The sequence below is a fragment of the Sarcophilus harrisii genome, chromosome 1 (assembly GCF_902635505.1).
Source record: "Sarcophilus harrisii chromosome 1, mSarHar1.11, whole genome shotgun sequence".
NCBI classification, from domain to species: domain Eukaryota; kingdom Metazoa; phylum Chordata; class Mammalia; order Dasyuromorphia; family Dasyuridae; genus Sarcophilus; species Sarcophilus harrisii.
Genome location: NC_045426.1, coordinates 80,173,521 through 80,186,515, shown reverse-complemented (window position 1 = coordinate 80,186,515; position 12,995 = coordinate 80,173,521). Strand labels below are relative to the sequence as shown.

The 12,995-nt window shown below is 52.9% G+C and overlaps 1 protein-coding gene across 1 annotated transcript in view; it reads left to right on the top strand.

Annotated features, from left to right (window-relative positions):
• Nucleotides 1–12,904, top strand: part of STAB1 (stabilin 1) — a 53,783-nt gene extending 40,879 nt beyond the window's left edge. The window contains exons 52-69 of the mRNA XM_031965781.1: nucleotides 43–129; nucleotides 712–858; nucleotides 1,821–1,886; nucleotides 2,017–2,182; nucleotides 4,463–4,612; nucleotides 5,153–5,257; nucleotides 7,637–7,744; nucleotides 7,975–8,168; nucleotides 8,533–8,677; nucleotides 8,767–8,929; nucleotides 9,232–9,458; nucleotides 9,537–9,646; nucleotides 9,766–9,885; nucleotides 10,056–10,202; nucleotides 11,398–11,505; nucleotides 12,031–12,171; nucleotides 12,360–12,473; nucleotides 12,635–12,904. Coding sequence (XP_031821641.1) covers nucleotides 43–129; nucleotides 712–858; nucleotides 1,821–1,886; nucleotides 2,017–2,182; nucleotides 4,463–4,612; nucleotides 5,153–5,257; nucleotides 7,637–7,744; nucleotides 7,975–8,168; nucleotides 8,533–8,677; nucleotides 8,767–8,929; nucleotides 9,232–9,458; nucleotides 9,537–9,646; nucleotides 9,766–9,885; nucleotides 10,056–10,202; nucleotides 11,398–11,505; nucleotides 12,031–12,171; nucleotides 12,360–12,473; nucleotides 12,635–12,691 — 2,355 coding nt within the window. The 3' untranslated portion in view covers nucleotides 12,692–12,904. The remainder of the gene's footprint in view (nucleotides 1–42; nucleotides 130–711; nucleotides 859–1,820; nucleotides 1,887–2,016; nucleotides 2,183–4,462; nucleotides 4,613–5,152; nucleotides 5,258–7,636; nucleotides 7,745–7,974; nucleotides 8,169–8,532; nucleotides 8,678–8,766; nucleotides 8,930–9,231; nucleotides 9,459–9,536; nucleotides 9,647–9,765; nucleotides 9,886–10,055; nucleotides 10,203–11,397; nucleotides 11,506–12,030; nucleotides 12,172–12,359; nucleotides 12,474–12,634) is intronic.
• The last annotated feature ends 91 nt before the right edge of the window (nucleotides 12,905–12,995 follow it).

The following is a 12,995-nucleotide window of genomic DNA, read 5'->3' as shown; positions in this document are numbered from 1 at the left end:
CCATCCCTTGTGACTGGCGGCCTTTTCCCTCTTCTCCCTCAGGCCCTGGCTTCTGACATACCCAACCTGGGCGAGCTCCGAACGATGCACGGCTCCCCCATTTCCTTCTCCTGCAGCAAGACCCTGCCTGTACGTCAGGAAGCTAGAGGGGGAGGGGGACAGAGCCTGGCCAGGAGGCCCCAGAGAGCCCGGGGCTCCAGCAGGGTTCCTTAGGCCTGGCTGCCTAAGCCATGGGGCACCCATGGGGCAAGGAGGGGAAAAAGGACAAAAAGAATCGAAAAGGGAGGAGGACAGGAGACCTTGGGGAAAGACCAAGCCTGTCCTCTGGGAGCTTACTACCTGGAGAAGATGGCTTTCCACCCAGGAATCAGAGAGAACCGGATGAGGCAGAAAGCCGAGCTGGATTGTGCCTGGAGAAGGGGCCGATGATGTGGGAGGGAGGGTCCCTGAGGGCTGGCGCAGGACAGAGGCGCTTCCTGCTGGGGGTGGAATGAGCCTGTCGCCTCGCAGCAGATTTCTCTAATGAAATTTCCTTATAATGGTCTTTGGAATAGCATGAAAGCAGTGCCATCATTCAAAAGGCCCCTCAAACTCCCAGGGACATTTAAGGAGCTGTGGACACAGGTTCTTAAAGCATGGGCAGGATAAGGAGGGCAGGAAGCACCTGGTGGGAAAAGTGGCTGTACTTCCTCCCCATCCTTCCCCCTCCAGGGTGACCTCTTGGTTGGCGAGGGTGAAGCTCGGATCGTGCAGCGACACATGGAGTTCCTGGGGGGCATTGCCTATGGCATCGACCAGCTCCTGGAGCCAGTGGGGCTGGGCTCCCGCTGTGACCACTATGTCAAGGAACAGTTGTCGGTCAGAAGAGCCGGGAGCTGGTGGGGGTGGGGGTGGGGGTGGGAGTTGGAGATGGGGAAGGACGGATTATTTTTGCTGATTGGAAGAGGCCCTCTGGAGGGACCCCAGCTTTAGAACTATCTGAGGTCTGTAGTCAGCTTACAGTTGTGGCCCCAAAAGGACTTTCCTAAAGCCACACAGGTAATAACCAGGAGGGCTGGGATCCCCCCGAAGTGTGTGTGCGACACTGGTAAGGTGGGATGTGGCAGGAAGGGGCGTTCTCTGAGACGTTGAGATCAGAGAAGCAGCAAAGGAGACTCCTCTCAGGGTCAGAAGTGGGTGGGAGGGAGGACCAGGCCCTTGAGGACAGAGCTGGGGATTGGAGGAGGATGCTGTGGAATTAGTTACCTCTGACCAGGCCCTTTATGGGGCTTGTAGGTGCGCTGTAAATTTTGTTTTCCTTGTAAAAAGCCTCTTGTGAAACCCTTTCCCCTGAGCCCTGAAAGGTGGGGGGCAGTGAAGGAGGCCTGGGCAGGCTGGGTCTGCGTCATGCAGATTAAAAGGAGCAAAAGGGAATGAAGGGGGGAGCAAGGGGAAGGGTACCAAAGGGGCCCATAAGGCAGTGAGCTGAGTGTTCTTTGGGTTATGGGGGTTTTGGCTATGTCCCTCACAACTTCCTTCTTAGGGGAGAATGTAGTGAAAAGAGCCCGGAATTTGTATTCTGCAGACTTGCATCCAGATCCTCATTCTGCTTCTCATTATCTGCATGACCAAACATTTCTGAGACTCAGGGAAAGAGACTTTCCCTCTTGGTTAATTGAGCAAGTTGGGCTAGATGATCCCTGAGGTCCCTGTAAATTATAATAATCCCACAGATACATGAGGGTACCTGAGCGGTTGGGGGCAGGTTGCTATGTCGGGTGGAGAAGGGAAACAGGAAGCCAGGAAAGGGTCACTGAGATGTGTCCATCTCTCTTTTTCAGACTTTCCGACAGTACTGTGGCTCGTGTGTCGTGCTGCCCCTTTGTCCCGTAGGATACAAAGATGAGGTGAAGAAGAAGGGACGTGGGGGGGAGCGGCCGGTCGGTGTCTAGTGTGTGTGGAATGGACTGGGCATCCCGAGGGCAGGCCCCGCCCCTCCGGCCCCTCTGGTGTGACCGTCTCCTGGCTCGTTTCTAGGGGGAGGTCGAGCATTGCTTGAGGAGGCCTTTATTTCTGCGATACACCTACTACGACTCGCTCTCATTCTCCCGAAAGTCTCCGAAATTCGGCTGTCGTCGCCGTTGCTTTGCAGTCACCTGGAAGCCAGCTTGTTGCCGGGGGCACTATGGCATCGATTGCCAAGGTTGGACACCTGCAGCACACCTTTCATGAGAGTCCTCTGCCCCGAAATCTTCAGCTCCTCCGCCTCAGACCCACACTGGGCTCTCCCTCAACCTTCCCAAACCCTTAATCAGGGTCGAGAGAGACAGAACTGAGAGAGAGAGGGAAGGAGGGAAGTAAGGAGGGAGTAGGAAGAGAGAGAGAGAGAGAGAGAGAGAAGAGAGGGAAGATAGATGGAGACAGACACAGAAAGAGATAGACAGAGGGACAAGAGACAGAATCAGGAGATATACACAGAGAGACAGAGATAGGGGAGAGAGGGAGGGAAAGAAAGAGAGAAGGGAGGGAGAGAAGGAAGGGAGAGAGAGTGAGAGACAGAGCTGAGAGAGAGAGAAGGAGGGAAGTAAGGAGGGAGTAGGAAGGGAGAAAGACAGGAGAAAGAAAGAAAGAGGAGAGAGGGAGGATAGATGAAGAGACAGACAGAAAAAGACAGACAGAGGGACAAGAGAGACAAAGACAGGCAGAGACACGGAGGCAAAGACAATAAGAGAGAGACATATACACACAGAGATGCAGAGAAACAGAGAGAGGGAGGGAGAGAAGAAGAGAGAGGAAGGGAGGGAGAGCAGGAAGGGAGAGAGACAGATAGACACATAGAGAGTGAGTGTGTGTTTGTATGTGTTTGAGGAAGAGGAAGAACTCTCCATGTGTTAAATGTCCAGGAAATGAGAAACTCGTTTGGATATGGAGAAGAGAAAGCATCTCAGAGAGGGGAAACACTGGGGGTCAGGGGTGAGTGGAGGCTTCCTGGATAAAGATCCCAGTGAGCAGAGTCTGGGAGAAAGGAATGCCCTACTGCCTCTTGCAGCCTCTGCCTCTCCACCGTGTTCCTATTTATTCCAGACTGGGTTCCTTGGCACTATCCAAAGCCAAGAATAAAGACTGGATGATTCAAAGTTAGGGTGACTCTGGTTGAAGCCAGGGTCCTGCCCAGATCAGGCTTTTTCCTCCCACTTTCTGGGTGTGGCCCACGGGTCCCAGAGTCTCCCCACATCCACTAAGTTTCTGTCCCACTCCATTTTTCAGAATAATGTTCCCACTAAGTTAGTTGTGAAAATGAGTCCTAGATTTGCAATTAAGAGATCTAGATTAAAATCCTAGTTCTCACTAGCTACATAGGGTTCCTCTCTCCAAACTCCATTCTGATATCTGTGCATCATTTATCATAGCTAGCACCTCCTACATGCTAGCCACTGTATCAGGAGCTTTGCAAATCGCATTTTATTCTCACAGCTTTGGGAGGTAGTGCTATTATTACCTGTTTTACAGATGGGGAACCTGAGGCAAACAGGTGAAGGTCACACAGCAAATAAATGTCAGGGACCCTTTCCTATGACCTCTAGGCTGATTCCACTTTCTGGTTCTAAACTGGAAATGAAGTTCCTAGCTGCTGCTTTTCTTTTTTTTGCTGAGGCAATTGGGGTTAAGTGACTTGCCGGGAGTCATACAGCCAGAAAGTGTTGTGTCTGAGTCATATTTGAAGTTGGGTCCTCCTGAGTTCAGGGCAGTGCTCTAGCCACTGCGCCACCCAGCTGCCCCCAGTTCCTGGCCTTTTTTTGGGGGGGACATTCAGCCTTGAGAGTGATGCCCTGTTTCCCTGAGGAGAGTGGCGTTGGTATGAATGGAGCAAAAGGAAATTGGGGGGCAGCTGGGCTTAGTGAGAAGTTTCCTGGATTTGGATTTCAGGTTCCAGCTGAGTCATTTCTCTCTGTGGCTCAGTTTCCTAATCTGTAAAAGGCAGCTCCAAGTCTGTCCTTTGAAAGAGGCTGGGCTGGCAAGCTCCAACCTTGACGAACAGGTCAGGAAGGAGGGAGGAGGAGTCAGGGTGACTAGGATCAGGGTGTGGGAAGGAGAGTGGCATCTTTAGGAGAGAGGGGAGCTGAGCTTGGGGGTGTATAGGGGGAGGAGGCAGGAGTCTGGAGCCGAGGAGAACTTGGCTTAGTGACAAGAACTGTGGGGCAGAAAGCACAACCAGTGGGACCCCCGCTTGGCAGACAGGGATCTCCAGGGAGGTGAATAAGGGGCTCAGGCTGGAACAGTTAATGAGAGGCAGACTGAAAGCATCTATATCCAAGCCGCTTTCCACCATATACGATACCTTCAACTCGTTCAAATTCATCTTTCCTTGTATCACAGTCCAACCACCTTATCGGTAACTCAGGACCCCCAGCTTCCTGGGCAGTCCTGGGGGAGGGATTGCAGGGCCTCGGGAGTTCTAGGACTGACATCTCTTTGTTTGCAGTGTGCCCAGGGGGGGCAGAAAACCCATGTAATGGCAATGGCGTGTGCGATGATGGACTGATAGGGACTGGGGCCTGTAGGTGCAACCCGGGTTTCAATGGGACAGCCTGTGAGCTCTGTGCTGCAGGGGCTTTTGGCCCTCACTGTCAAGGTGAGCCCCTCTCCAGTTCATATCTCCTTTCACTCAGTTCCTCTGAAGAACCTGTTGTTCGCAAAAACAAGTCCCTAAATCTGAGTTAACTTTAGAAAGAAATTTATCAAGTCATTTGCTAAAGAAGAGTGAGTTGGAAAGGTGTGATTTCCTTCTGGGTCCTCAAAAATTTACTTATATAGGATTTAGACAAGGATACCTCCACATGAACTGCTTGAAAGCAAAGTAGGTTGAGATGGCTATCAGTATATATAAACATTTATTAAAATGTGGGCAAAGCCAAAACACAAAGGGGACCCAAAACAAGTGAGAGAACTCAAAGCATAAAGGTTTTGAATAGGTCCAGGATGTTGGAGAACCCAAAATTCTTTGTGGCCCTCTCCAGCATTCCTTGAAAATTACCAAAGGTAGGGCAACATTCTGTGTTCAAATTATCCCTAGTTACCCAGATTTAAACAGTATGCAGATGGGTTTCCTGAACACCAACTTCTCTCCTTAGTCCAGCCCCTTCTGTGACTCTCTCTCCCTCTGTTCCCCCAGCGTGTCAGTGCACAGAGCATGGCCAATGTGACGATGGTATCTCAGGCTCTGGCTTTTGTTTCTGCGGTGAGGGTTGGACGGGACAGCACTGTGAGACAAAGCTGGGTGAGTATCCCCACACATGGGTGTCTTATGTGCTTACAAGCTTTTGTTCCTCACGGAGGGACGGTGACCGAGTCCTGGGCTTTGACTCAGGAAGACCCGAGCCCAAATCCAGCCTCAGACTCTAGCTGAGTGACCCCTTGCTTCAGTTGGCTTCAGTTGCTTCCACTGTAAAATAGTTATAGTAATAGCACTTACCCCACAGGGTTGTCGTGAAGCTCGAGAGCTTGTAACTTCTCCCAGCGCCTGGCACATGGCTAGCAGATGCTGATCTCCCTCTTCCCTTCTAGGGTATTCACAGGCACATGGATACACATTCTTACACGTCTCCCAGAACACCTACATACACCCACATGTTCTTAATTGTACACCTGAGCATGTTTTCAGACCCTTAGCACATTTACACATAAGGGATTTTGGCCAAAGCTTGGGAATCTACTTTCTGTCTTCCCTTAGGAATGGCATGGTGCTCTTCAATGCCCTCCCCCCAGACTTCCTGGTGAATGGGGGGGGGGAGTGAGGAATACATTAGGAGGAGGAGAGCTCAGGCCCTTAGTGGCCCCTTCGGGCTGCAGCTGTGGTCCTAGCTTTGCCCTCGGCAGTGGCCATAGTTCCTTGGTACTGATTCCCCAGACCCTGCATCCATTCTTTCAACTGGCCTTTATTAAGTGCTTAGTTCAGATAAGACTTTGCACCTGGTCTACAGAGATAAATAGGATATAGATACTCTCTTAGGGAATGTGAACTTTAATAAGGAAAGGAAATAGACACAGATAGGCAGCTGTGGCAGAAGGGAGAGTGGGAAACATACAGAAGCAAATCTGAAGTTCCCAATTAAACACCCAAATAGAAATCCTGAAAATTTAAATAGGGGTCAATAAAATGGAACTAGTACAGGAACTGTTTTTATGAAAATAAAATAGATAAGTTATTGATATATTTGATTTAGAAGAAAACCAAATTACCAGAATCACAAATGCAGAGGGTGAATGTACCACCAATGAAAATGAAATTAAAGTAATTTAAAGAGCTATTTTGCCTAATTATGTGTCAAGGAAACTGACAATCTAAATGAAATGGATGAATATTTACAAAAATATAACTTACCTAAATTAACAAAAGAGGAAATAGAATATTTATTAACCTTATCTTAGAAAAAGAAATTGAACAAGCCATAAATGAACTCCTTAAGAAAAAAATCCCCCAAATCAAATGGATTTTCAAGAAAATTCTACCAAATATTTAAAGAACTAACTCCAATGATATATAGATTTGAATAAGATAGGTAAAAAAGGAATCACTACTAAATTCTTTCTATGACACAGATAGGATTTTGTTATCTAAACCAGGGAGGGCAAAAACAGAGAAAGAAAAATTTAGACCAATTTTCTAATATTAATGCAAAAAAAAAATCCTCAAGACCAGATGAATTTTCAAGAAAATTCTACCAAACATTTAAAGAACTAATTCCAATGATAAATGATTTGAATAAAATATGTAAAAAAGGAATTGCTACTAAATTCTTTCTAGGATACAAATAGGATGTTGATAACTAACCCAGGGAGAGCAAAATCAGAGAGAAAATTTTAGAGCAATTTCTCAATATTAATGCAAAAACTTAAATAAAATACTAGCAAGGAGAATACAGTAACATTTCATAAAGATTGCATACATGACCACCAGATCACTAACAACAAAAATCACATGATTATCTCAATAGATGCAGAAAACACTTTTGGTAAAATATAGTGCTCATTGCACTTAAAAACACTAAAAGCACAGGAATAATGATAAGTGGCATCTATGTAAAATCAAGAGCAGGCATTAGCTGGAATGAAGATAAATGAGAAGTACCAGGGACTGCACCAGGCAAGGTCTGTCCAGTTTGGTTTCCTTGGGGCTGAATTTCACCCTCCTCTGGCCTGACTTTGAGGCCTTTTCTCACCCCAACGACCTTCAAGGTTTCTGGTCTAAAGCTCCATCAGCCACTGTTAACCTTACCTGATTGTCCTGGTTCCAGGTTCCATCTCCTCGGTCCTTTCTAGCTCTTCTTCATGCTGCAGATGCCCTTGTTTTATTTTATTATTTTATTTATTATTAAAAAATGTGATTTATTCACAAAAGAAAAGAGTTGTACAGCTACTGAGCTGGATTTGTCCTTGTGAGAACTAGGTTCTACCCAGAGAGGAGTCAGTCTAGCAAGCATTCTATTCTCAAAGCTTCTGCATTAGACACTTCCTTCTAGGAGGGGGCAGATCTGGAGGGTTTGGGGGCAGAGGACATGATGAAGATACAGGGATGTGACTGAAGTGTCTGGGGGGGGGAGCAGGGAGGGAAAACTGGAACCCAAGTCACTGATGCTACTTTTAATGGGGGGGGCAGATGTGCAGCCTGTGTGCTCCCCACCCTGCGATCGTCACGCTGTGTGCCGTGAGGACAATGTCTGTGAATGCAACCTGGATTATGAGGGGGATGGCCACAAATGCACACGTAGGTGGGACCCCTCCCCACTTGTGTCCAGGGATGGGGGAGGGGCCCTGTCATGGGGAGGTCCCAAGCCTGGAGGCCCAGAGGAAGAACAGACCCTGGTCCTTCCCACAGGGAGTTCACAGTTTGGGTAAGACAGAGGCAGGATCAATCGAGGCCCTGTCTGTGGGGAGCTCAAGGTTGGGGTGATGTCATATTTGTTTACCCGGGGATGGTCCCCCTGCCTTTTCCAGTGATTGACCACTGCCAGAATGGACATGGCGGCTGCAGCCAGCATGCCAACTGCAGCCAGCAGGGTGTCCTTGTGACCTGTACTTGCCACCCTGACTATGAAGGGGATGGAGTGTTCTGTCGGGCCCGGGACCGCTGTGCAGATGGCCAGAACGGAGGCTGTAGTGAGCATGCTGAATGCATTAGCACGGGCCCTGTGAGTGGCTCCCTGTTCTGATTCTGGGTCTGGCTCTGGCTACTCCCTGGGCCTCAGCCCTAATCTGTAGTCCTCCCTCCTGTAGTCCTGCTCCTGGGTCCTGCCTCCTGTCCCAGCCCATTTTTCCCATGGGCAGTTGAGAGGAAGGGCAGAGAACACCTGGTGGGTTCCAGTGCTCATCAGTGGCTTCTGCCCCACCTTCCTACAAAGTTCTCATCCCTGTTTCGCTCCCTTCCTTAGCCAAGCTGGCGCAGGCTTCTGCCTTTTGCTGCTCTCTCTGGGCTTTGGGGAGCAGAGGGGCCATAAGAGGGGTCTTGGGGGGTCTGGGGACTGATGGGATATTGAGGCCTTTGGTGCCCCCCAGAACACTCGACGCTGTGAGTGCCGAGCTGGCTATGTGGGGAGTGGAGTCCAGTGCCTGGTAGAGGCTGTGCCCCCTGAGGACCGATGCCTGGAGAGCCCGGGACCCTGCCACCCAGAGGCCATCTGCACCGACCTGCACTTCCAAGGTCCCAGCCTCCTCTCCTGCCCCTCCCCACACTCTTCCTCGAGCCCCCTTCCTGTCCCCGTGGCCTGACCCGTGGCCTTCCGTCCACAGAGAAGCGGGCCGGGGTGTTCCACCTGCAGTCCCGGGAGGGCAAGTACAGGTTGAGCTTCAGGGGAGGCCAGGGCGTCGCGGCGCAGGCGCCGTCTCGGCCCGGCAGATCTCGGGGTCGAGGAGCCCGGCGGGGGCGGCGGGGGGGTCGGGGGGGAATCTCGGGGTCGGGGGGAGCGAGGAGCCCGGCAGGGAATCTCGGGGTCGGGGGGAGCGAGGAGCCCGGCAGGGAATCTCGGGGTCGGGGGCGAGGAGCCCGGGGAATCTCGGGGGGCGGGGGCCGGCAGGGTCTCGGGGTCGGGGGGAGGGCCCGGCAGGGAATCTCGGGGTCGGGGGGAGCGAGGAGCCCGGCAGGGAATCTCGGGGTCGGGGGGAGCGAGGAGCCCGGCAGGGAATCTCGGGGTCGGGGGGAGCGAGGAGCCCGGCGGGGAATCTCGGGGTCGGGGGCGGCGGGGCTGCGGTGTGAAGGCTGGGGAGGGCCGCTTTTAGCCCACAGCCTCGCCTTCCTTTCTCCCTCGCACATTCACAGCTCGGCTTCCACCTGTGCTTGACGGGCTGGCTCTCCAACGGCACGGCCGCCTACCCCAGCGTGTACCCCGGCGCGGGCTGCGAGAGCAGCCGCGTGGGCATCGTCTCGCAGGGAGCCCCGAGCAGCCCCGGCGCGCGCTGGGACGCCTACTGCTACCGCGTGCAGGGTGAGGGCGGCGGGCCGGGGGCCGGAGCGCCGGGGCGGGCTTTCCTTTTCAGGGTTTAACTCTGGCATCCCCCTGCAGACGTGAGGTGCCAGTGCCGGGCCGGCTTTGTGGGGGACGGGAGCGCGGTCTGTAACGGGAAGCTGCTGGACGTGCTGGCCGCCAACGCCAACTTCTCCACCTTCTATGGGGTCTGTGGGACAGGCCGTCGCGCCGGATGGGGGGGGGGGTCTCTGGGTGGAGGCGGGCTCCCTCTGCAAGGCCGGCAGGAGGAGGGGGGGCGCTGACCTAGCCGCCTCCCTTCCCCCAGCTACTGCTGGATTACGCCAACACCTCGCAGCCGGGCCTGGAGTTCCTCGGCTTCCTCTCTGACGAGCTCACCTCCAAGACTCTCTTCGTGCCCCTCAACTCTGGCTTTGGGGACAACGTGGTGAGTCGGGGCTGCCTTCCTTCTCCCAGCACGGGGAGGAGGATCAGCGTCCTGGGTGCGGGACATTTCCCAGCCAGAAGCGGGCGCAATGGTTCTAGAGGGCCGGACTGGGCCAGGGAGGCAGCCCTGGAGCAGGCCCCGGGAGAAGGGTGATGAGCTTCTCCCCCCAGACGCTGAGCTGGAAGGACCTGGAGCTCCACGCGTCCAACGTCACCTTTCTGAGCCTGAACCTCAGCCAGAGCGCCGTCCTCCCTGCCCACTCAGGCCACCAGCTTTTCATCAGCAACGACTCTGCTGGCAACAGGACCGGCTTCAAGGTAAGGGCCCGAGGGAACCACGGGTCTCCTCGGCCCCTCCCCCACCCGCCCCCGCAGCCCCCGGCCTTTCCTTACTGATCTGCAGGAGGCTCAGGGCAGCAGCACCCCGAGAAGCCCCAAGGGACCAGCCAAGCCCTTTACCTCAGAGCTGAAATTCATCCTTGAACCTCCAGAATAGTGGGGCTTGTGGGCCTCAGGCTAAGAACCTCTGTCTTAATGCCTTTGTAGACTGAAACTGCCTTATATTTTATTTATTTTGCTGAGGCAGTTGGGGTTAAGTGACTTGCCCAGGGTCACACAGCTAGGAAGTGTTAAGTGTCTGAGACCAGATTTGAACTCAGGTCCTCCTGACTTCAGAGCTGGGGGGTCTACCCACTGCGCAGCCAAGCTGCCCCTGAAATTGTATTTTAGATTTTATTCTCACCTAAAAAATGATTATCCTTAAGTCTGGGGTTCCCGATCTAGGGTGTGTACACCACTACTACCCCCCTTGGGGATAAGAGAAGCTGATGAGATATGATAAATAACTGTTGAAATAAATCTGCTTATTTTCTTATACGATTTACCCAATATACATACTCTAGAATCTATTTCCTTTCAGTAGGGGCTGGGGAAAGGTTTGCTATAAAGCCAAGAGGTACAGGGACCAAAAAAAGTTAGACACCCTACTCTAAGTTGTCTGTCAGCTGGCCACAATGGGCATAAATGAGTCCTCTCCGCCTTGCTGGCGTCTGGTCTGGCTTCCCTGCTGGACCTTCCCACATTGCTTCAGGAACTTCTTCCCAGAAGCAGCACACCGACCCACCTCCCATACATGCCCATTTATTCAGCTTTTTTAAAACCCACTTCCAGAGATTGGGCAGCATCAAACCCTTTGCTTGGCTCTGCCCCCTTCCCCCAAACTCCCCTGCCCAGCTGCAGTCCCCGGGCCAGGGCAGAACAAAGCCATCCTGCAGGCTTACAGCAGCTGATCCACAGCGGACGTGGGCCAGCCTCTCACCCCTGCTCATGGAAGTGCTGGCTCAGGCACTCAGTTTAGGCCCGGGACACTTGGGAAATGCTTTTTCCTCGAGGGACTGGCTTTGCTATTTTCATTTACTATTCACTGGTGACTGAGGGGAGTGGCTCCAAGTCCAGAGCCATCCCTGGCCACAACCCCGGGCCTTTTGCTGTAAGTTCTCCTTTTCCCATTCAGGGGGGCTTCGATATGGTGAGAGTCAGTGCTATTGTGGAGTGGGATATCATCGCCTTCAATGGCATCATCCATGCCATCCAGAGCCCTCTCACCGTGCCCCCCGAGCCGGTGAGTGCTCCTTTGGGAGAGCAGAGGTCTGGGATGGGGCTGCTATACAATCTGGAGAATGGTTTCAGCTGGTGCTTAGGAAGGAACCTGGGAAGGGAGCTCAAGAGCAGTCAGACTAGCAAAGGAGCCTTGAGTCCATAACATGGGGACTGACTGATGAAACCTGGCTTAGCCTGGACAAGACTTGGGGGGAGGGCGGGCGTTTTAAGGGCTTTCAGATGGAGGAGAGACTAGACATAGTGTTATTTATCTCAGATGGAAGAATCAAAAGAAACGCTTGGAGGAAAAATTAAGCTTAATTTAAGGGGAAATTCCCCAGCAGTTAGTGGGTTTTTGAGATGTTAGGTGGCCACTGGTTGCACCAGTTGTCAGCCGGGGTCCCTTCCATGTCTAACCTTCTGGGATTCCTCTGGGTGAGTCTAGCAGCCTGGGGGGGAGGTACAGGGGGGACCCTGGGCTGGCGGGGCGGCTCAGACAGCGGCGCTGCCCTGAGTATTCACACCCAGGCTGCTCTCCTGTTTGCAGGAGGCTCCCATGGCCAGGAGCACCACTTCTGTAGCAGTTGGCTTGTCCACTGCCTTGGGAACGGGGCTGGTTTTGGGACTGGTGGCCCTATATTTCCACCACAAAGTCAAGGGCCAAGGATTCCAGTTCCATTATTTCAAGGTATATGGGAAAGGAGTGGGTTGAGGGAGGAAAGCCCCCACCCCTGGTCCCCCTTCAAGCCTCCTCACTCCTCCTTCCTCACCCTGTCCTGCTTTTAGCTTACCCTCTTCCTCAAGGGGGTTCCCACACCCTTCATCTCATCCCTTCTTCCCATCCCACTCTGGTCTGCCACCTACCTGTACTTGTAGGCTGAAGACGATGAAGATGATTTCTCACCCTGGCAAGAAGGACCCAGCCCGCCCCTGATCTCTGTACCCAACCCCACTTTTGATGGCTGTGACAGCTTCTACGAGCCCTTTGACGTGAGTAGCCACAGTGGCTGGCCCCTTTATCAGGCGATGGGGGATGTGTGTGGCTGCTGCCTGTAGCCTCCCAGTCAGACCCTGCGCCTCTGCCCAGGGCTGGAGCCCAGAGAGAAGGGGAGCCCCCGACAAAACCTGAGCTGCTCCAATTTCCTTCCTAGGACTCATTACTTGAGAAGGAGTTCTCCGACACCCACAGAATCCTTGAAGAGGACTGAGGGGGCCTGGGAGGAGCCTCTTCACCACCCCCAGCCCCGCCCCACCCCCAACCCCAGAAATGTTTACATGGGTCTGAGTGAGCCCAGAAGGGGGTGCCCACCCTTATTTGCACAGCCTCCTCCTGCAGGGCTGGGGCAGTATGAGCCTGTGGGAGACACGTAGGCACCTCCAGCCTACTCCCCGTCCCTCTATCATCCTTCGCCACCTCCTGGGATGTAAGGTCCGGCTCTGACCCAGACTTTCCTCAGGATTTTTGGCCGGACATTGCCTTGGATGGGGGGGGGGGGGGAGTGAAGGGTTACT